This window comes from Etheostoma spectabile, chromosome 5 (assembly GCF_008692095.1).
Source record: "Etheostoma spectabile isolate EspeVRDwgs_2016 chromosome 5, UIUC_Espe_1.0, whole genome shotgun sequence".
NCBI classification, from domain to species: domain Eukaryota; kingdom Metazoa; phylum Chordata; class Actinopteri; order Perciformes; family Percidae; genus Etheostoma; species Etheostoma spectabile.
The window spans coordinates 26,105,550-26,129,737 of NC_045737.1; the positions used below are offsets into that span (position 1 = coordinate 26,105,550).

Below are 24,188 nucleotides of genomic sequence, written 5' to 3' on the forward strand. Positions count from 1 at the left end.
ATAAATGTCTCTTTTTACCTCCTTTTTCTTTTTTTCTTTTCACCCATCCTCTCGCTGCAGGAGAGTGGTATGTCAAGGACAACAGTGTGTAAAAGATGTATGTGTGTAAGGGCGTGTTCCTGACATCTCTGCTGGTGTTCATTAGGGTGTTTAAATGTCAAGAAGTGGACATCTTTTCCCAGCAGTGCGATGTAAGTGCATGTGTTTCTGTTCTCACATCAAAGCTGGCTGTCAGCTGAGAGTGTCAGCAGTTTTTACTCAAGAAAAGCTGATTTAATGCTTAATGTTTATAATTAATGACCCTCTTTTGTCAGACTCAAATGACCTGTGATTGAGTATACTGTGCATTTGAACCCTATAAACAACATAAGAACTTATAGTGTCTATAGTGTCTTGCTCGCATCCCTTGAAATGACAAAATAACCAATGCCACTCTTTAGTTTTTACTGCCTCTATTAAGCATCAGTAAAAAGTTATTATGTGAGTCAGGTGTTTGTACTTGTTTTCTTGCTAATGATGGACCATACAGTAAGGTTTGTCTCAATTTGGATGTATGCACTGTATACACTCATATGTAATCTGTACATTTCAACAGGGTAGTGTTGTCTCAAATCACACACGGCCGTTATGCACTGACTGAAAATTTCTTCTTCTTCTTCTTAGTAAATTGCAGCAAGAAGCACATTACCACCATCTATTGATGGACGTGATGTACAGACATTGAGATAGCTCAGCCATTTATTTTTTAGCCACTAGTATTCTCACTACAGAAAACAGGGCAGAATATTATAATAGGTAAACAATATACATGCTTTTTCCACACACGCTATATATTGTACTGTACAGCAGATTTTATATGTTAACTTTGATTCCTGTTTCATCCTAACAAAAACTATAAACCTTGAACACAGAGTGGGAATTGTTTGGTAATAGGATTCCCTTATCTCTATTGCGATTGGCTGAGTAATCATTTTGGTCACAGTGGATGATAACATGACACAGATTTGAGACGTGTTTAGCACAAACAGATCAGTCCAGATTAGTGTTTCAGCGGCAGTTGCTGCTCATCATTTTTAAGTTACAGTTAGATGTTTTAAACACTGGAAGCAGTTTTGGTTAGGAGTGTGTGATAAAAAGGGACTGACATTTGTGGATGCCAAAGATGGAGGGAAGAATGGCAGAAGTAAAGAGAAAGCATAGCTCATGTTGTTGTTGTCCTTTTTTAAAGGTAGTACCACTTTCGATGTATTTTGCTGCTGTAGTCATACCATGACCTGCGTATCAGTGTTGAACCAAGTTGTTCATACATGAAGTGGAGTTGAACAGCCAGCCATGTACAGCAAATGAACAAATGGCATAGCATCTCTGAATCTTCAGGCACCTTTCTTGCGTGTTTCCTTGATTGTAAATAATATGGTATTCAGTAAGTAACATTTTATTGTTTTGATTGACAATATTATGTATATTAACGTTTTGTTTATGTGCCTCCTTGTGCTCAGGGTGTCCCAAGGTGTGCAAGATATATCGACTCAATATTGTTTTCTCAATACATCGAAAGTGTCGCAATAAGTATGCAATATTTTGTTAATTTTGTGGAGCGATTTCAATTCAATTTTATTTATAGTATCAATTCATAACAAGAGTTATCTCGAGACACTTTACAGATAGAGTAGGTCTAGCCCACACTCCAGAATTAGCGATGTGTCCCGTCCGTTGGCTGTGTGGCTTAGTTGTGTTCGATTTAGAACCCGCTTGAAACACTATAATGATCACCATTTCATTGGCCAGTTACCTGACATGCACGTTAGTGCACGTCAGCGCACAGGTGCACTATGTGAGTGTGGAGCGCACCACATGTGTGCGTATTTCAACAGAGTAACAGCGTAAGTGAAGAAATAGATAGCGATAACTAAACAGAACAAATCAGAGAAGCGAAAAAAAGTAGTGTCCTGTTCTCTCTTTATTTATTTTATACTGTACAACCAGTAAAACATGTCCTATTCTCTTTATTATTATTTTTTGTTTCTTACTGTACAACCAGTAAGACATGTCCTATATGACAATCAAAATAAACATTGTGTTTTATTTGTTGTGAATCAATTTTGATGTGTCTCCCATAGCTTTTGTAATTTTACGCATTTTTAAAAATAGCAAATTAAAATCGAGATATCACAATATTCATAATCAACATCACAATATTACATTTTGTCAATATTTTGCAACCCTAGTCTAGTTGGGTTTTTAGAAAAAATATGCTTACTCTTAATGTGACTTGCATGTACATTAGTATTAGGATTTTGAATTGTATACATATATGCTAAAATGTTTACATTAAGCTTTTTTGGCATCCTGAAAGGTTGGCCAACCCTCTGTTACTGTATATCTTGTGTTGTTTTTTGAGTGTCTCATCTGCCCATGTAAGATATCTATGGCACTCTTTTGAAATAGTCTCTGTCTAATATCTCTGCACTACACTGAGAAATGCAATTTTCATAATAAGACTGCAAATAAAAGACAATAAGCAATAAGCTGCCCAATGTAGTTTGAATGTACAATATGTATGTGGATTGTCTGTCATTAGTCCTGATCAGGTCCCTTTGGCCACTTTTTGTTATCTGAATCAGGACGTGAGCAGACTGCCAAACCTGATCCTGCACAAGCACAAACTCTGAATGAATACTTCCCAGTCTCCCTACATCTGTGTTTTTGCTTGTCATTTCTATTCAGGTGCAATAAACATTTGAACTTGTTTATTTGATGGAAGAAAATCCACTTGGGATACATATTGTAATGTATCCTCTGGACTGAAAGTCATTGATACTATTTAATGTAATTTGGTTTACTTCATGGGCTCTGTGTTAATGTAATTGAGCCTTCTTTTTGCTTTTATGGTGTGTTTCTGTCTGGTCTCTCTGTCTTAGTTTTTCTTTGTCTGTCAAACCAATTGGTTCTGAAGTTTATGGAAGTTAGAATAAAGCAGAAATGGGATGGACAGGAGGAGGCCCATCTATCAGGTTAATAAAATGTAGATTTATAACTATATCATATTTATTTCCTATAGGTCATCATAAGAAATTGTGAATATATAGAGGTAATAAATTACAGACTCTCTAGCCTCTTTGTTTTCTGATGTATCTCACTAAGTACACTGTGTGTGTGTGTGTGTTTGTGTGTGTGCGCGTGTGCGCGCAAGTGCGCACATACATTATGCCTAAGTATATATGTTTACATTTATGTTTAAAAAATGTTAGTTTGTGTTGATCAGCTTTTTTAGGTTTTATAATACATTTTAAAATTAATATTTGTTTTACAATTTACATTCATCTCATCAAAACTACCTGGCACTGCTACAAAATAACACAAATATAAATCAATATTACCACCTAGTGGTCGAATAGAGACACTGTATGGGAAGTGTGCATCTAAGCACCTAGCCCTCAGAGCAACTGAACAACCAACTTTGTGTGTCTGTGTGTAAAAATAAAAATAATTTCTTCGGACAGTACCAGAGAATAAATAATACAAGTATTGCATGGTATGATATATTGTATATGCATAAGTGGCTGGGTTGGCTCAGCGGGTAGAGCAGGCGCACATATACTGAGAGGTTTATGCCTTGACGCAGAGATCCAGGGTTTGAATCTGATATGACGATTTCCTCCATATCTTCTCCCCCCCCTCCCCTTTCTCACCTAGCTGTCTAATCAAAATGTGGAAAAGCCCCCCCAAAAAGAAAAAAAAAAATGTGTGTGTGTGTACATGTATGTATGTATGTATGTATGTATGTATGTATGTGTATATATATATATATATATATATATATATATATATATGTATATATATAACTGTGCATACACATGCTTTGTGTATTTCAAAATGTAATAATTTAACATCTCAGAAAAAAGTTTTTTCTTTTTCTTCAAATCCTGTTTAGTTTTATAACAATATTGCAGACAAGGTTAATTTAAATATTTTGACACTGATGTCAGTGGCTATTTCATCACAATAGTTATTGTATTTAAAACAATTTGACTAATAATATATGTTGAATAAGGAGAACTGCGAACACTTTAAATTTTACACTTTTCCTTATAAATAATTAGATAGGCAGCATCTACCCTTAATTATGATGTTACTCTGCTTAATCATATTACCTAACAGTATTTCACTGTTTGCTGCCTTTCGCTTTAGGGACCAGTGACCCATATGTGAAGTTTAAGGTTGCAGGAAAGGAGGTGTTCAGAAGTAAGACCATCCATAAGAACCTAAACCCGGTGTGGGACGAGAGAGTAAGTCTTCTGGTGGAAACCCTGAAGGACCCACTATACGTCAAGGTACAGCAGATACCTCCTGGACCTTAAATGTCATCCTGCTATAATATATAAATTGCTGTTTTATTTTGGGTGACAATTAAGTTCCAATGGACATGATCTCAGTCACTATTTCGACAGACAACATTTGCGATGTGGTGTTGAGGGTACTCCGCTGACAGTTGTTGTATAATTTCTCTTCGTAGGTTTTTGACTATGACTTTGGACTTCAGGATGATTTCATGGGCTCAGCATACCTCCACCTGGAGTCACTGGAACATCAGAGGTCTCTTTGTCTCTTTTGTCTTCTCTTTTTGTATTACTCTTTCTCTTCTTTACACCTAACACCTAAATACCCCAACTCTCTTGCCCTCCTGTACTCTCTTCTCCACCGATTTGTATTTGGAGTACTGTATTGGTAGCTGAATTCCCTGAGTAATCAGCATGTTCAGAGATTCTGATTTGTCTAGAGACAACAGATGGTGAGGTTAAGGGTAAGGGTCCTATCTTTCCGTGCTTTCAACGCATTCATTTTGGTCATATAGAGCCTGTTGTCTCCCTCTGGTGGCATTTTTTTAGTATCTTCCCTCTAACCTCATGAAGCCTAACAGGGCTATATTCAATTTTGATTGTACAGAGAAGTTAATGAAGAGGAATTTAAAATAATTTAGTTTCTGCTAATTAGAAATACTGCTGTCTCTTTAAGTGTAACGATTGTATCATAAGTAAACATCTTTTTATTCATTTCTTTTGTGGCATAAAACACTTTGCAGTAGGTTTCAAATTTTTCTGCATGATTTTTATTTTTTGCACACCCACGCATGTGTTTTCAATCCCTGTGGCAGATTACACCTCCTGTCCGGTAGACGTTGGGTCAGCTATGCAGGGAGTAGACTTTTGTTGCAGCAGACATTTGGACTTGTAATAGCAGGAAAAGTTTCATTTATTACAACAATGATGGCTCCAGTCTAGTCAAGTGTTCCAGTAAGCCATGACTGTGGGACAGGGAGCCAGCGTGCACATTACCAGGACCCTGAAACCAAAGCAGCTAAATGGATTCCAGCCATCATTCTTTTCTTTTTTTTGTTTCCTACTGAACTGAATGTTGACTTAAGTGGAAACACTTAAGTGGAAACACCTGTGTGGATGGGTGTGTAGAGGGTTTATACCTCATTTAATTATGATTTAGTCAAATTTTCATCATTCACATTTAAAAAAAAAAAATCTTACTCTGTCTATTTCCAATAAGATGTCTTGTCCCAAAGTTGAGATCATCACTGCTCATCAGAACTTACTGACAGCAACAGAAAACATTTAGACTTGTACTAGCACCTGTACACAAATACCTGCCATTCAATTTGTGTGTGAGTGATAGCAGGTTACAATCTCGTGTCATAAGTTTTGGTTGAGGGTGCTCATTTTGTTTACATTTGACTTATTGTCAAGAGCAGGTCTTAACTGAGTTAAGTGCACAAATACATTTGTTAAATGGTTAAATTACCTGCCTTGCTATCCCCTTACTAATTACCTTCCTTTTACATGGTTCAAGATTGTTGGTAAGGTTGATCACTTGTTGTCGTTGTAACTAACTCTAACCGCAACAATGGCAGCTAGAAGGGAGAGAGGAAGGAAGCAGACTGCAGTAGTCAGCTTGCTGGGCTGCTTATCTCTACATCTCCGTTTAGTCAGACTTGAAGTAATTAAATATGTGTATCCAGCACTCTTATGTTGATTTTATGATAGATAGTGTTGGTGTAATGCTGTACATGTGGACTCCATGAACTCAATCCATATGAATGTACATTATTTATGTAAAAACTTACTGTATGCATTTGTATGTGGTTTACTGTGCCTTCCCGTAGGACAATGGATGTGACGCTGGACCTGAAGGACCCACAGTACCCTGAAAATAACCTGGGCAGCCTGGAACTAGCTGTCACTCTGTCACCGAAGGAGGGAGACGTTAGGGATGCTGTAAGAAAACTATGTACACTCATTCATCTCTCTTTCTTTCTGCACACACATTTCCTCCTCAAGTCAATATAAAAAGTATTATAATATTCAGTTCACCAACAGAGTTATTCCAGGTCAGTGAAGTCTTTCTCCATACATCAGAAAGCCCAGGCAGGCTGTATTGAACTCGTATGCTCTGGCTTCATTCAGTCTCAGTTACTGGAAACTCTTCAACTCAGCTATTACATATGCATAAACACAAGTGTAATTAATATGTTCTGTGGAAAAGTTCCATGTTCAAAGAGCACTGGATTTTCTTTCCTAATTAAGTTGGCTCGTGCCTCTGCGGACGTGCTCAATGTTTCAGAGTTGCATTTATTTCTGTTCAATTATTTGTTTGCTTAATTGGACCCCTGCATACTCGATCCGGAACAAGGCAGTCATGGGGGAAATATTTTATTCCTTTTGATCTGATGTCTTAATTCTGCTGCTTATTTAGTACTGTAGTTCAGAGAGTCCACATTTGACAGAACAAATAAACTCTATTTAGGTTAAGCATCATTTTGGATTTCTCCAACTGTGAAGAAAATGAGTACAAGGTTACACTAGTACTTTCTGGATCACTCTCTCTGGAGCCACCTACTGGTATGAAAGGGTAAAGGAAAATACAGAACTTGAATCTACTTTTAAATGAATCTTTTTTCGCTGCTAATCTGGTGTTCGTAGTAATCATGCAGCATCAACGGTGCTTATGTACGTGATAATGCTATACTATTTCAAGGTCATGAGTGTTGGCATGAGGGATTTGTATGAGTTTGTTTGTGCATATGTACCGTAAATAGTCCTCATGTGATTATTTTTAGATTTAACATTGATGATTACTTTTAACTTAAATATGCAGAAATAAGCCACAAGTTTGAGACATGCTTCACATAAAAGTAGTCAAAACTAAGCAAACCCAACAAGGAAGCAGCCATTGGTTCCTGTCTTTCTTTGGGTCTAGGAATGGAAATGACATATGTGAAAGTATCAAGTATAAAAATGGTTACTGTGCTGTACTTTGCTGTACTGTATGAGACTGTGTGAGATGCACAAACTACAGCTACTGTTTACATTTATGTTTATGTGTGTGTGTGTGTGTGTGTGTGTGTGTGTGTGTGTGTGTGTGTGTGTGTGATGAGTGCATGTCTGCATATACAAATACTTCTTAACACCATATGATAAATGAGAGCGTTTCCTATACACTCCCTGCTTGTTTAACTTACTTGCATGAAGACAGCATCCCCCCTGCACCAGGCCAAGACTAACATTTTCATATACACCATGCCCTTTAACCTCTGACCCTGTAGCTCTAAGGGGGAGACAGTAGGGGGCACTCTGTAACAGCTTTGTCTCATTTACAGACCATGCTTTTGAGAAGGAACTGGAAAAGATCTAGTAAGGTAAACTAAAACAGCATGCAACTCCCCCACCCACACAACTCCCCACTGTACTGTAACCCCACTACCAACTGCACCTCACCTATCCTGCACTCTTCACTTGTGTCCTGGTACATGGATGGAGTCTCCCTGGCACTCTCCCTCCCTCCGTCCTTTTTCTCCTTCCACAGTGGTATTGGCAGTTTTTCTTTCTGTTTCTTTCTCATCAGTTCTTTAGTTCTCATTGTTACTAGCTTATTTTCCACACGCTGCAATATACCACCCACTATGTGCTACACACCCACAACCTTATTTTTAAAAGTGATTAAACCTAATGGTCATCTGCATTTACATTTGTGAAGACAATTCATAAGTAATATAAATATACACCAAGGGAAAAAGTAATGCACTACAATTACTGGCATTGTTATAAGTGGTTTTTAAATATTTTTATTTTATACTCTATTATAACACTCTATTTTCATTTTATACTTATAAACTAAATTGACCTTTTTTGTCCTTTTAAGCTGTTAAATTATGCTGTGATATATATGTGAGTCTCCTCCCTTTGATTTGCAAGGCTATTGCAGCTGCTGTGTGAGAAAATAAAGCATTTGATTTGTTTTAGGGGTTTTAAATGATTCATGTACAGCAAATCAACTGTGAAGTAAGAACGTTTGTTGATTGTTGACTTTGTGGAGTGATTATAGGACACTCTTAAACCCCTTTGGATCAAGTGCAAAGCTTTAATGTTTACATTATTTTTTAGTTCTCATCTTGCCATACATAAAATACTGCTGCCTTTAGGTTTTATTTTAATTTTATTCTTTATGTTTACAGATAGCATGCTGGTCAAAGTTCTGCCTTTTGTTTATTGGCTCATGCATGGAGCACTTACCTTATTTCCGGTCAAATACAGTAGCATTAATATTGGACAAATTTGTGAACAAAACTGGGTTTATTCACAGCTTTGTTTGCCCATGTGTCACTTTTATCAAGGTGCTCTGTTACTTTTTCCTTTTATGGCCAAATGTTGTCATTCAGAAAGAAACGGGCTGAAACTAGAAACTAAGTTTTTTCTTTTAGTCAATCTCCTAAATTGCAGCTAGACACACTGCATGTTTCCTTATTACAGTGAAACAGGGAAAAAGCATAGCAAGAGACACAGATACACATTTGAAGTGTGTTGGTCAGAGCTGGGCAGACGTCCTGCTGTATCGTGCTTCCCCAAACCAAGTCTTTGAAGCCTTCAAACTGGGCCACCCTGCCTGTGACTCGGGAATTAGCTCAAACACTAACTAACTAGCTACTGTGCTACCCAACCAAAAAAGGCGTTGCTTCTGAGTGCCTTCATGCTCGACTGCACACAAGCACACGGTTATTTTTATACTCATTTCTTTTTAATGAATCTATGAGTGTAGAACCCACAGCAGAAGATGCAAACTATTCAAGAAGTAGTTTGAGATAATGATTATGAGTCAGATGCATATTAAATCCAGGTCTCTCTGACTTTACCACAGGCAAAATGCTTAGTTTGGCACTTCAGACATTTTTATTCTTTCAGACTGGTGACAAAAGTTGTGTGCAATGCTGTATTAGTTCTGTACTGAATGTTAGTGTCTCTTAGAAGACTTTGAGACCCCAAACAGCTCTGTGCATTGTCTCTCTCCTGCTGTGCTCTGGCAGAGGGATGTGGATTCCCAATCCAAATAGCCCATGGTTTTCTGTAACAAGAAATATGGAGCACCAAAACAAGGAAACAATTAGGATTGTGCTCGAGTAGGACATAACAGCGACCTCTCATCATTAGCATACAATGTGTTAGCAGCAAGTGAACAGGAAGAATGAAAGATGTGGGAGTTTTAGTATGGGCGGTTGGCTGTATTGCAGGGAGCCATTCACATTGTTTAATGTCTGGAGAATGGAAATTAAGAGGCTCCGACTCCAGATCAAAGGCCTGCGCTTGCGAGGCAGGGTTTGTTCAGAGTTTAATGAAATTCACCCGCAAAACAAAAGCTATGCTAATAAACTCTCCCTAACGAGGAAGGAGGAGAGGGAAAGGCAGAGAGAGTAAGAAAGGGTTGCATTTGTTTGACAAATAAATACCCTGCTCTTTGTTTTAGTGAAGTATACTGACACAATTCAAAGAGAGGTTAAATAGGCCTGCAAGTGCTGAGAAAACTAAAAAAAAACAGACTTAAAATATGGAGAATCATCAATCTGAATTTGCAGCGCTGTCAACTTACAGTAGCCAGATGGCATAAGAAATGTACCGAGTTACTCTGGAGCAGCATCTCAGTGGTCTGCTGGTCTGGATAAGACTACAACAGTCTACAAATCCCTCGCCTATTTCTTTATTTTTATTATTTTATTAAGAATTTGTACAAAAAAGGCCAGACTGGTGCAATGACATACAGTGTTGTGCACACTTTGTCCACAATAGATTCTCACCCAACACTCAGAGGTTAACGAACATACATCAATCCCAAGACATTTTTCAGGATTTGAAACTTGTTTGTAATGTTTTGTATTTCATAGTGATGTTCTGGCATGTCAGGTGAACTCAGATGTCAGAGTTAAATTGTGTTGAATTATCTCATTTTGTGTTTACGTCTCATCTTGTGTGTTTTGCCTGCTGCTCTCTGTGTTGTCTTGATGTGTTTGTAATTGGTTATTTTCCCGTTGACAAAGTGTACACAAGACATAATTCTTTCTTGAATTTAATTAATGCGTACGTGTGTTAATTTTGTGGGTGATCGTGTAACATGCTTGTGTATGTAAATATGCACACATGTTTGTGTAAATGCTTCTTTGAATGAATGTGTGTATGTGCCTGCTGCAGTACCAGAGTATGCGTCTGTCAGATGTGCACAGAAAAGCCCAGCTATGGCGAGGTATAGTCAGCATCAGTCTGATAGAAGGATGCAACCTCCAGCCCATGGATGCCAACGGCCTCAGCGACCCTTACGTCAAATTCAGGATGGGGCACCAGAAGTACAAGAGCAAGGTAAACGCACTCCTGTTTGAGAATATTTATTTTGGCTGTTACCTCCATAATAAGGCCCTTTAGATGTGTCCCAGTAATGAAAGTAAGATTTTATATCTTTTCATATCCAGCAAACAGAACTATTGGGACTGTTTTTTTCAGTTATACAATTAACATTAAAGTCAGATTAAGTAATGCTTATTGAAACATTGCAGAAAGATAACCTTCCATAATGCATGTACAAGCACATATGGACAAACAATGTATTTTGTTCTGTTGTTAACTCAGACAATTTCCAAAACGCTGAACCCTCAGTGGAGAGAGCAGTTTGACTTCCACATGTATGAGGAACAGGGAGGCTACGTGGACATCACGGTCTGGGACAAAGATGCTGGCAAGAAGGATGACTTCATGGGCAGGTACAGTGGTGTTCATCAGTATTCCTGTAGCTACTGTATTTCAATCTTTTGTCAGGTTATATATGAGGAACAGGCGCAGCTTTCCACAATCATGCAGATATGACTTTTAGGACCTATTCACACAGGGTAGGTCTTACAGAAAAAGGTTGCACAATGATAGTATGTTCAATCATTTTATCTTAAATGCTAATGTCTGTAAAGCACTTCTAAGCTGTTGCTATGATACAGTGCAATGTGCTATGTATGAAGCGATGTCTTCAGTCTTTTGAATGAGATGGGGTGTCTAGTAGACCCTTTATTTTCTGAAGAGGAATTTAAGATGTATTGCAAACTTCAGCTCCAAAAATGTCTGCACTAGCATTTCTTGAAGGTTAGTCTTTATTGTCTGTGTCTTTGCTTAGTTTTCATCTTTTACCAGCCTGTGTTTAAGCACAGTCCGCTTTCCCACAAAATGTACAGTATTCTAAATCTGTAATTCTGTTCCGATTTTGTTTGTCATTTGTGTGTCTGTATGTGCACTTAAGGTGTACCATCAACCTGTCGCATCTCAGTAAAGAACACACACACAAGCTGGACCTGCCTCTGGAGGAAGGTGAAGGTGTGCTGGTGCTGCTGGTTACACTCACTGCTTCTGCCGCAGTTTCCATCTCAGACCTGTCAGTCAACATGCTGGACGACCCGCAGGAGAGACACCAGATTATGCAGAGATATGTGAGTTAGTTTTAGTGTAAGAGTTGCCTTGTGTGTGTGTCTGAGTTTAGGATAAGATTATGCTGTGTGAATACTTTTGAGAGGAAAGTACCCAATGTGTGGAAGCTGAACTGAAAGAATTTATTTTTTTATTAAAACATTGAAAATAAAAGAGAGAAAATGCAACTCCACACTCAACTGCCAAAGTTACCTTAATTGTTCACGGAATACTCAAAATCTGTGTTGACATACTTAATATTTTCCTTTTACAAACAGCTGGAATTAATTTCAGGCAATACTCTTGCATTGCAGGATCTTCTATACCATTGATGTTGCGGCTTCTTCCTTTGATTGATGACTGTGTTACGTATGTTGTGCGTCCAAGTTAAAAGACAAGTGGGGTTTCTTTTGTGTCATGAGTCGGACTGACATGTCAAACAACAACATCACACATTTATCATCAGACTTCTGATTGTTGTAAATGTACAACTGATTCACATTTTTATAAAGAACGTCACTTACTCATCTAGAAAAGTCTCTTTTTTTGCAAGCTAATCTGCCGAGTTTTGAAACAAGCAGAGGAGTGGGTGAAGGGGGAGATCATTAGATTCACAAAGGGGTTTGACAAGTTTGGACTTACTGTTTGGAAATGATAGAGGCTCACATTGCTGGTTTGTTTCTGTTGCGCTGATACACGCCACCAGTTTTGTGCAGTTTTTGCATCAGCATCCTGCAGTGAGTTGTTCATTTATGATTTATTCATAGGGGCTCACTTATTTGTGTGTAAAATGGCTTGGCCTGTTAGCCAGTTGTCATTGATTTGAGCTCAGTATTAGAGAGAGAGTGAGAAAGAGAGAACCCTAAGGCCCCATCTGCCCCAGAGGCCCTTCACTCAACACAATGGATTCAGCCTATGTCTTTGTCTTAGCCTAGTTAACCCCTAACACCCTGTAATCTTCACTCCATGCTACAAAAGAGACACTCACACACATGCTCACACACACTTTCAAAAGGTTTTGTTCACTGACAGCTTTGACATGGGACATTTCTCTGCACATCAACACATTCAGCATTTAGCACTCAATGCAGCAGCCATATTTGCTTTGAGTCATGACTTTTAATACAAAATGTAAGATATTTTTAGACTACAAATGTTTTTAGTGTTATTTAGGGATTAAAGACCAAAAAAGCTACAATATTTGTGTAACCACTATAATATTTATTTATATATATTTTTTATAATTGAGAGTTGTCGGTGCACATTTTCTCACGTGTTTCACACTAACATGTGCTTTTATGTACGGGTACACTGTGCATGTGTGTTTACGGTACGGAACCATAAGTAGCTGTCTGAGTTTTGTGATATCAGAAGAATAGAATGTGTTCTAATTTCAGTTAAAGGTACGTATAAGCGGTGCGTGTTTGCATCTTTCGGTGTGTGCATAGGCACCAGCAGCGCGGCTCCACAGGCCGAACACAGGTGTCACGACCTACATAGCCGTGGCGGTGCCTTATTGGCTAGCCACAGGAGGTTGACCAGTCTGCATCGCACTGCAGCACCCACCCAAGATCAGAGGGGGGAGCTCTAGGACTGAGACATACAGACATTGTGCCTCTCCTCAGAGCCACAAAGTGAGGGCGGGAAGCGCGAGTGTGTGTTTGTGTGAGTGTGTGTAATAGGGGGCGAGTGGTAAAGGATGAGGGTTGCACCAGGAAGGGAAGGCGTGTAAAATGAAAAGAGAAAGCCATTTCACCTCTCTCACAACTTGTGCAGACCTCGTTTTTCTGCTCGGCTGAAGGCGAGACATTTTCCGTCCTTTGCCTGCCTCTTTTCCTGCCTCCTTCTCTCCCTCGCTCTCTCGGCACCCTCAACTCTTTGTCTGCCGCCACTGTGGCCCTCCCATTCGATGAAGGGATGGAGCGATAGAGGGTGGAGGAAGGTGGGGGGGGGGGGCACAGTAAGGTCGGTTTAAAGACTTGAATGGTCTCTACCTATTAACATATTCCTTTTCCCCAGACTGGCCGTCTTTCAGTTAGAGAATTTAATAAAGATGTACCTTATCAAAGACCACTGATAAGACCAAGTACCACCACTAATACATAACAGTGCTGCTGAAAGCCCACTAATCTGCACAGCATGTGTATGTTTATGCATGTGTAGGTGTATGTTATTACGCTCTGGCACATTTTTACTGGTGTTATCAGCCTGAAATCAGCTGTCCAACGCAAGTCTGCACAAAGCATCCACAACTGCTAATCACAAACAGGCACACACAAACAGACACATGCAAAAACAGTACCTTCCTGCGTCAGATATCTAATAAAAAGATGGGGGTTGGTGGAGCAAGACGAGTACCATGCTGTCATCATCACAGCTTTAAAGAGCAGATACCTTCTCATATGAGAATGAGGAAGAGAAAACATTTGAAATCCTCTGCCCGTGCCAGCCTTCAGCAATCCTGAAAAAACACACACAATGTTACTTTAAGGCAGTGTGGATATTGGAAAAAACAAACAAATCAGAACACACACCTACAAAACACACACCTGCATGCATGCACACTCAGTTTAATAACCTGAATCTCTAAGAAGACATTGCAGATTTTAAATTCTGCACGTCGTCACACACATGAACACTCACATACACACGCCACACCTGATGTGGTCACAAGGAGGTCACAGTGTTGTATTTGGCAGGTGTTTTTTCCTCATCTCAATCTGTGTCCATTGAAGGAAGCAAATAATAGCCACCTGAGTGCTAGCGCTGAGCCCATTAATGTCTCTCTTATTCTCGCTGTTTTGCAGGTGTTAAACTGTGGGTGTGTGTGTGTGTGTGTGTGGGTTGGTGTGTGGGTGTGTGTTGTGTGTGGTGTGTGTGTGTGTGGTGTGTGGGGGGGTGTGTGGTGTGTGTGTGTGGTGTGTGTGTGTCTGATTGCCTCTACACTTGCACGTGTGCCGCATGTATTTGCGTGAATGAGTACAGATGACTTCTACTGCGAACTACTTTGAAAGCAGCTGTAGCAGAGCTAGACTATATGCTACATGGTGTAATACACTTAGTGACAACTGCCTTAGCTGTACTATTTCTCACCGTAACCTTTCCTTCATCCCTAATTACTGTTTCCCAGAAGTAGAGAGGGACAGAGGGAGAGAGGGAAAAGGAGAGAAAGAGATTTATGCAATATGATGGCAAAGGAGCACACACACTAATGGCTCTTAATGGGCCTGAGGTGGCCGCAAGATGGGTGGATGAGAGGAGGACATGGTGACCTCCGCTGAAGTGGTGGCACTTCACCACCCACACACACACACACACACCCCACCCACTCCAGTGCACTGCTCTAAGGTGAAGAGAAAGGACACAACCTGGACAGGAAGTGAGATAAGGAGCTGCTGTAAAGTGTGGGATGGGCAGAGAGCAAACTTTGAGAGAGAATGTTGACAGACAGTGATCCTGAGTTGATGAACAGGAGTGGGAATTGGGAGGAAGTTGTTAGCATTTGGTTTGTGTTTGAGCATTTCACAGGCATTTGATTAAATGTCCCCTGAACTGCGTGGCTGCTCTGCAGACGCTTTGTGTGAAATGTTATATGGAGCACTGATGAAAGGTGACACGATGCAAAGATGACAGCAAGGCATAAGCCTATGCCGGGGCTGATTCATCTGTGTGTTTGTGTGTCACTGTTGAGTGTGACAGAGACGGGAGGAAGATGTCACAGTGACAAGATGTCAATCACAGGCAGGGCGGGGGTTTGTTTTATGAAGGCCAACTCTGTCCTTCCAGTTTTTTCTTCTCTGTTCATCCCTCATTTTCATCTCCTTCTCATCCCCGTCCTTCCACCTGCGGGCTGATGGGGGTGTGGGGAGACGTAAATGGGTGGGTGGGGGTTGGTCATGGCCTCCCTTCATCTCTCTGTCTCTCCACCTGTCTGTCTTCTCCATCTTTTACTCTTTGTCTTTTTGATGAAGATTGGGATCCTCATAGAGGATGGTGTGTTCTCTCCACCAGTCATGGATTGTGGCTGAACCCTAAATGTCCCCTCAGGGAGCCTGTGGGATTGAGTGGGGATGATGGGTTGGGGGGGGGAATAAAACATATCTGCATAAATACATTAAAGAACTAATTCTGTCTCATTTTCTTTGTTCAAACTCTGTGCCATTTGTGTATCAATACGGGCTGCTGTGGTATTGTTTGAAATGATATTAGTGTCTTCTTGATAAAATATTAAAATAGTACTTTTTTTGATACTGTACCTTATGCCCCATAAACATGTTTTCCAAGAACCCTTTTTTTACTTATCAGAAGAAGCCAAACTTTTCAAATGTTAAATGTCCACACACAAGCAGCTGTACAAGAACTTTTCCTCAACAGAAACAGCTGGAGTTACCTTTTTTAAATTTAATTCAAGAACTCTCTCATTAAACAAGATTATAAAAGTCTAAATTGGTGAAATTATGACTTAAGTCTGTAAGTTTCTGAATAAATAGTAAGTAAACCGTATTATGAATCTGACCAGATATTTTTTGAGACTAGTTGCCATTAGTCTTGCATTGCCAGACTTTCTTACACAGCGCTGAGGAAGAGGGTCTGGCTAGTCCACAAAGCATTCCGGGAGGGAAGAAAAACATAGCCTCGGGAAGGCACTTGTTTTGGTGGAACATCTTTAGTTGTTTTGGTCAGAACAGAAAACTCAGAATGGACAGATAGTCTAGCTAGCTGTCTGGATTTACCCTGCAAAGATCTGAGGAGCGTTTAACCATAGTCCTCATAAATTGGCCGGCGATTAGAAATCTAACACAAAGAAAGCCTAAGGTGACAGGCATCCGGCCAAAATAAGGGTTATCCGGCGGAATATCCAGCAGCATCGGAATTAATCCTGGAAGTGAAACGTTGTCAATATAGACAATGTTGCCACTGGCACATTTCAAAAAACAAAAACTTAATGAAGTTCGATTACCAGCTAGGCTAGTACTGTTGAACACTAAGTCACTAACTAGCCATTAGTTTGCCCTCGTCTCTTCCTCTGTTGCCTCCCTCATGCCCTCTCCCTGACTTTTTCTCTCTTCTTGGCTGCTCCCCGATAATCACAACAAGCAGCTGCATCTTCAGAGAAATCAGGCCTTAAAATTGAGAGTTGTCCCCTCTCTCGCTCTCTCTGTATGTCTCTTTTTCTCCCTCTTTCACATACTCTCTTTCCCCCTCTCTTTCTTTCACACACGCACTCCCCTCTCATCTCCTTTAGAGAGCTTTTGGACAATGATATCGCTGGAAACAGGCAGAGTCTGACAGAGTTGGTAATAATGAATTAAGTCTGTAGCCTGTCCCTGACTCTGAAATTTAAATTATAATTACTCCTGTGGGGATGGAAGGGGTTATTGCCAGAGAGAGAAAAATAAATTGAAGTGAAGTGCATTTCCACTTTGCTTTTAAGACATGCCGACATGCTACTCAATTTGGCCTCAGTGTAGGTTTTCTATGCATGTGTTTTACCTGAGTATTTGGATGTGAACAAAAACACAAGTTTATTATTGTGTGTGTGTGTGTGTGTGTGTGTGTGTGTGTGTACAGAGTAGATTTTACACAGTCATCATTCTTTCTCCTGGTTATTAAAAAATTGTACCAACAGTAGGGGTGACCCTGAAAAGTCAAATTCAATGCTTCGATCAAAGGAGCCTGATTCGGCGTTATGAAACGAGGATCATGCCATTTTGGCTATATGAGGGTGCTCAATGTCTGATTTTACATATATCTACCTGTTTTCTCCCCATAAGTTAATTATTATGATATAAATATCAACATATAATGCTGTAAATTAAAATGTGGAAAACTTTTTCAGGTAAAAAAAATTGAACCGCCCCATGACAGATTTAAGTTCCACTTTCCATCATCCATGGCGGCAGGGATTTAAACCTTTTTAACTGAAAATGTCTTGGAAAAGTGTGGGTGCACTTTGAAAAACAAACAGCCCCAATGATCACCAAATCCTGCACATGAGACAAGCAAGCGTGTTACATGCCAACGGTTGCGTTTGTAGCAGAAAAACATTATGACAAGAGGACTGTAAAAGAAGTAGAGAGCGCGTGCAGCAGGACCCGCCGATGTACGCTCTATGCGCTCCGCTTCTCGTCACCTGGTGCCAGCTGCTGACTGTTTGAGTGACAAGCCGGCCCTCACTCGAAACCTCTTTTAATTAATCTTCTCCACCCCTTGCACCACTCGTGCAACAAGACGCAACTCTTTTTATGTCTGTGTCCTAATCCGTTGCATGATTTCATACAAAAGGAGCTTTACACACAACTGTATTCCGGCTAAATATTTTATCACAGCACCCCCCCCACATTATCTAACGATCAGTTGACAATAAGCAAGATTCTTAGTCGGGGACACACCTAACATCCAGTATTTCCTTTCTCATTTCCGATGATCACACAACATCATGGCATCTCTTGACTATGTAGATGGGTCCTTATGGTGTGTAAGCATACACGGAGAAAAATATTGGGGTGTGTGTGTGTGTGTGTGTGTGTGTGTGTGTGTGTGTGTGTGTGTGTGTAAGCCTGCATGCTAGACTTCTTGTTTTACAATTGGTTTGTTTATCTATCATAAGTGTTACTGTGTTTTGTTTCAGCTCTTGTTTGGATGTTGTGTAAACTGGACAGTATGTGTGGAGCTCAGTGTGGGTTGCCTCATAACTATATCACTGCCAGTCACGCTTCACTGGACTCACCACAATATCTCTATTATTATATTATCAGCCTAAAGGTCTTTCTATGTCGCTCTATAAATCAAACAATCAAAAAAAGAAGTGTAGGTAGCAAACAATAAGCCCTGTACAGACACAATCACATCACGTGCAAATTATGCACATGTACACTAATTTCTTGCACAGTTTTTCTTCGATATTACTATTTGGTTATATAATGCACATGCAATTTTTTCCTAGTGCATATATATTGCCTTTTTTTTGCTGATACTCATGCTACTATTTGCTCTCTTGACGTTGTTTTCTTACACACAACATTGTGAGGAAGCAATTTATGGAGTGACTAAAAAAATAAATACCAGCCAGCATTTCCTTTTGTATTATCCAGACTGTGTGCACCAGGGAGCAAATTCAGGCTTGGGTTGAAAAACTGACAAGTCACACAATACTACTCATCAAAATTTGTTAAAACTGCAGTGTGCCACTACACTTTCAGACTGACACTGCTCTCCTTATAGTGAATATACAAAATACTATGGGAATTACTACTTTACACCAAAACACACTGGGGAACTCTTTCTTCTGTAACTGACTAAATGACTAACTTGTTCATTTTGAGTTAAAAGCTTGATGGAAAACCACAAAAATCCTTACTGTAATTGCAATGGCGGACAGTTTATTAGGCATTATATACCCCAGCCATTCTGACCTGAGGTTAGCCTTCTCATTGCATCATTTAGGATTAGATATAACGCTGAAATCTATTCTGTATTAATACTTTCCGTGGTGTTGTTCTACTCAACATGTTATAGTTTTGAACTTGCCTGTTGTCTACAATGACCCCTTATATGTTCTACTTTAATGAGTGTACTGCATTTGTTCGCTGTAACCTTTTACAATATATTTCAGCACGACTCATCTTTTTTGCCAAAAACCGTTGAATCTAAAAAGTACAAAGTTAAGTAATATTTCAAACAGGCAAGCACACCTATTGAGTGAAATTAAATCTGGCCATTTGTCCTCTGTTAGACTGTTAGACCTGACTATAAATGCCAACTCTACATTGTCAAATAGGGACTGTTAAAGGACATATCCTACCCTTTCCTGTCTTAATGAAATGTCAGACTATTGACCTGCCTTTTTCTCCGATTCTAATTTGGCGTCCTTTTCGACCTTTGACCCCTGTCCCTGTGATGTTTCAGAGCCTGTGGAGGTCGTTCAACAACCTGAAGGATGTCGGTGTGGTGCAAGTAAAGGTCATCAGGGCTGAGGGACTGATGGCAGCAGATGTCACAGGTAAGGCCAAAAAACATGACTATAACCTCTGCAGTACTCATATACATTGTTAAAAGTTAATCTCTTCATTTTTCACTCATATTCATACACTTTCATACCATTCATTCACTTCATTTGCTGCTGCAATTCCTGTTGATACTTCTTACTTACACTGTCATAGAGCACCACAGAACATCTGATTATAATAGTAATACTATCATTAATAACAGTATTTTTTGCTAAAAATAACTTGCTTGATTTTTCTATTTTGAAATTTCTGTGGCATGTTTTCCTCCACCAGGAATCTGCCATGAATCTAGCCAAAGATAAAGTCAGGGTATAATTTTTGGTTTAAGGGATGCTCTTCTGCGAGAATGCTCACAGAGAGTTAAAGTCTACTTTGTGCAGGACGCTAAATTTGTCACTGCAATTTTAGAAAAGATGCAAGCTGCTCATTTGAATATTAGAGAAAAAGTACATATTTGAACCAACAAATCTCTCTCCCTCCTCCCGCTCTTTCTCTGCCTGCTCGTTCTGAATTCTCCATTCTCCATTAATTCTTACTTTTAATTAGGTCTACAGTGGACAGGCCTAGTTTTTCACTTTGTATTATCTGGTAGAGAGAAGTGTGTGTGTGTGTGTGTGTGTGTGTGTGTGTGTGTGTGTGTGTGTGTGTGTGTGTGTGTGTGTGTGTGTGTAAGCGAGAAAGAGAGTTAGAGTTTTTCTCCATTTTAAACAGCCACAGTCCCATTAGCCAATACAGAGTGGAGCCGGTTGATTTGGGTTATTGCGTGGAGCGACCGGAGCAGCCAGAGTACAGGGCTAATGGCTCTCTGGCTCTTGTTTTTCACTCTATGCAGAAATCTGCTCCGTGACCTCGTTGTAGAGCTCATCATTCAGTCTGAGCTCAATGGATCCATCCAAAAAAATGAAGAGTACAACTGTGGAAATATAGTGGCTAGTGGCTGTTTGTTTGCCTTTCACTTTGTCTCTGCCGGTTTGACGTGGTCATACAGAACATGTTTGATTTCAGAGCAGTGCCTCTGCAGCCTGTGGTGATTTGAAATTATTGTTACAGGCTTACTTCACAGTTGAAGTGCAGCATGTTGTGGTGCCGACCAGGGCTAATATTTTACATAGAAACTAAGACTGAATACAAAACAGTTGGAAAAAAGTGTTGAATTCAGATTTGAAAACCTACAACAAATGTGCTTTTTTAAAATAAGAGTAAGAATAAACTTTTCTTAAAATGTGCATTTAACAGTATGCACATTTTAAGAAAATTATTACATTTAAAACAATAAATAATACAGTATATTTAAACATTTGCCTGCCATATGTGTTTCACATTAAAAACAGAAAACACAATACAGGCAAAGATGTCTCCACATGAGACTATATATTCACAAAACAAAACAGCCTTTTGGGCTTTGGTTTCACATGTAGGTTTTCATGCACTACTTTTTTGTATAATTCAAAGACCTCTCAAATTTAGACAGTCTAATGTGTAACCTTATTTGGCTGTATGAATGTCTTTGGCCCAACAAACATAGAGACAATAGGTAAACTGATACAGATAACCGGCAAACCGACAGGCAGAGGGGTTCCTGTTTTGTGTGTGCGTGTGTGCGTGTGTGTGCGTGTGTGTGTGTGTGTGTGTGTGTGTGTGTGTGTGTGTGTGTGTGTGTGTGTGTGTGTGTGTGTGTGAAACAATAGCTCTGTAAGAGCCACATAAGAGCCCTCAACCACATGAACACCCTATTTTAACAGCCCAGACCAAGAGGGGGTCAGGAGCAAGGTGCGAGACAAACAGACGCACAGACAAACAGAGAGAGAGAGTTCACCATCTCTCCCATTCAGGCTGCCTGTCTCCTCACCCATCTTTTTCTGCTCCTCCCCTCTCTCTCCTCTCTGGCCATCTCTCTCTCTAATTGAAGTGTTTTTGTGGAGTAGCTCCTCTCCAGCCCGAGTAGGATAACTGAAAATAGTCTCTAAAACCAACAATCCTTTTTGTCTGCCAGCTCTTGTCCCTCTGAGTGGATGCTATACTGTTAGAACATTTCAATAGTAACACACACATGGACACACACACACACCTGCACTTCCAACGGCAACACCACAGCACGTGTAGAGTTCTTTCTTTTTTTCACTAAATATCAAAAATCTTTGCACTGCAAGATATCACTTGACACGTGGAAGAATATTGTAGATAAACTTGTATAACCTCATCGTACTGTAATAAATGCAACAAATATGTGGTTGATTTACATTTTAAAATGTGAATCATAATTAATTGTGATTATACAGACACATGAGAGCGTGCGCTCCCTCTCCTACGTCAAACTCCTCACTAACTCTGAGCTTCCTGCGAGGCTATTACAGTGCGCACCCTCGTCTCCTTACTATATTCATCCTCCACACTTATCCTAAGGCACACTGAAATGAGTTTGAGCCCGCTCCTCGCTCAAACCTCCTTCCAGCGCCACAGAGACGGGACCCAGAGGGGGGGAGGAGCTTTGCTTGGACATTACCTGGATGATCTCTGAGTGGCGCTCAAACCTGAGCGTGTAATTGGTTAAGACAGCTGCCTCTGGTGCTGACGGCCAATAAGGTGAAAGTTCATCACCAATGACAACTGGCTTGCCGCGGCAACACAGCCTGCCATGTCATTAAAAACAGAATATTAGAGAAAAAATGGGGGAGGGACAGGGTTCTGCAGAGATAATTTCCATCTTATAATTTGGATGATTGCATTTAAATTTAATCAGACTTGATTTGTGAGGACAACATTATAATCGTTTATGCTATGGAAGTGCCAGGATGATTAAGGACGATTTTAGATATCCACTACTGTAAAAATATTGAATAAAAACTGCTGGAAAAAAAATATAGTCTTTTTAATTTGTGTGCATCAATGATGGGTCCAAAGACAAATTTAGAAATGTACAGTATATGATTAACAAAGTATGTACACAGATGCGTTAAGAAGTTGGCTGCTGAGTCTATTGTCTTTTGTCTATTTTAATGTATCTTGTTTTCTATTGTAGGAGTCATAGCTGTCAATATCCACTTCAGACACTACATCAATAGAGCCCCACAAACAGATATGAAAGGGAACACCTACGGCTCTGCATTGATCACGGTGACATTTACTTTGCTCACCCACTAAATGTCCTGCCCTTGTCACAACATTTGAAGAAAATCACACCAATCAATGACACACACACACACACAAATGTGGCAGAACTTTAAGTCTCATTATGCAACATTGATGCTTTACTAACAGTTCACAATTCTCACTATTTTCCAAGGGAATTCGTGTGGGACATTTTTTTTTTTAACTTCCTGACCCAGTCTTTTCAAGTGATAAGCTTGAACAAACAGCACAACGGCTCCCAACAGTTTTAATAAAAAATAATGATCAAAGCCAGAATTAAGAGTTTTGTTGTTTTTAGTTCATTTTGAGGCAATTGAACGGAGGTGGGCTGGCAAGCATGGGGAGCTGGTCTCACTTCTTTTTCTGTACAAAGAAATTGAAATGTGCGATGTTAGTAAACAAATATAGAATATATAGGACATTACTGGTTTTGATTATTATAGTATACTGAATATGCTATTCTCAGGAGGAGGAAATAACTCTGTGATTATGTTTATTTCTCCTCACTCTCTCTCTACCCAGTTACATAACTGTAGTAAATTCTGAATTGAAAGTTTTGTTCGGAATGAATTAGCATCAATGAATATGATTTATAGTGAACCACATATCATATCTATGTTTTATAACATCTGAAGATCTTTAAAATTAATTTGCAGTGCATTCAAGTTTTATCGTTTGGCAGCAACAAATAACTCAAACTATTTCCTGTGTGATCCTTGAGTTTTTTTTAATTAATTTATTTGTATGTACATGTATTTGTATGTTTTGTTATTACCGCAAAATGTCACTTTTTATATCCAGGAAACCATTTTTGCTGCCATTATAGAAGCTCTGTTCAGCAATGCTTTCCCTTTAAATAAACATGTGGGGTAAATTTCTATTTTAACTAAATTCACTGTTTTATTTTATTTACATTTATGTCAATATAACAACGCAGAATGGAGGATGATGATGATCATTTCATTCTTATATTGTTCTTGCTTTCACTCATTCTTTCTCCACGCTGTTGCCGCTACCGTCTTACCGCTCGCTTGGAATCGCTAATCATGGACCAGCTATGTTTCTCACACCCCTTCTCAGCTGTCTTTATCTTCTACTTTGAACTTCTGTGGCCTTCAGAGCCACATCGCCCTCTGTGTTCTCGGCACCATCTATTCTCAAAGTCTTCTCTCTCTTTTCACTCTCCCACTCCCTCCTTGTGACTGCCCAGGGCAAAGTTGTCCTGGAGCTTATCTTCTAGTTGTCCATGTTTCCACTGTCTTGATAGAAATGGCTT

At 39.6% G+C, this 24,188-nt stretch overlaps 1 protein-coding gene across 6 annotated transcripts in view; it reads left to right on the top strand.

Moving 5' to 3' along the window:
• The window catches only part of mctp1a (multiple C2 domains, transmembrane 1a), a 144,412-nt gene that overhangs the window by 68,834 nt on the left and 51,390 nt on the right, over nt 1-24,188 (top strand). For 4 of the 6 annotated variants that reach the window (XM_032516581.1, XM_032516583.1, XM_032516586.1 and 1 more), the window contains exons 3-10: nt 4,192-4,334; nt 4,517-4,596; nt 6,173-6,284; nt 7,667-7,705; nt 10,524-10,688; nt 10,956-11,086; nt 11,611-11,797; nt 19,683-19,776. In XM_032516581.1, the coding sequence (XP_032372472.1) occupies nt 4,192-4,334; nt 4,517-4,596; nt 6,173-6,284; nt 7,667-7,705; nt 10,524-10,688; nt 10,956-11,086; nt 11,611-11,797; nt 19,683-19,776 (951 nt within the window). The remainder of the gene's footprint in view (nt 1-4,191; nt 4,335-4,516; nt 4,597-6,172; nt 6,285-7,666; nt 7,706-10,523; nt 10,689-10,955; nt 11,087-11,610; nt 11,798-19,682; nt 19,777-24,188) is intronic. The other 2 variants (XM_032516582.1, XM_032516584.1) reach the window with 1 other exon arrangement.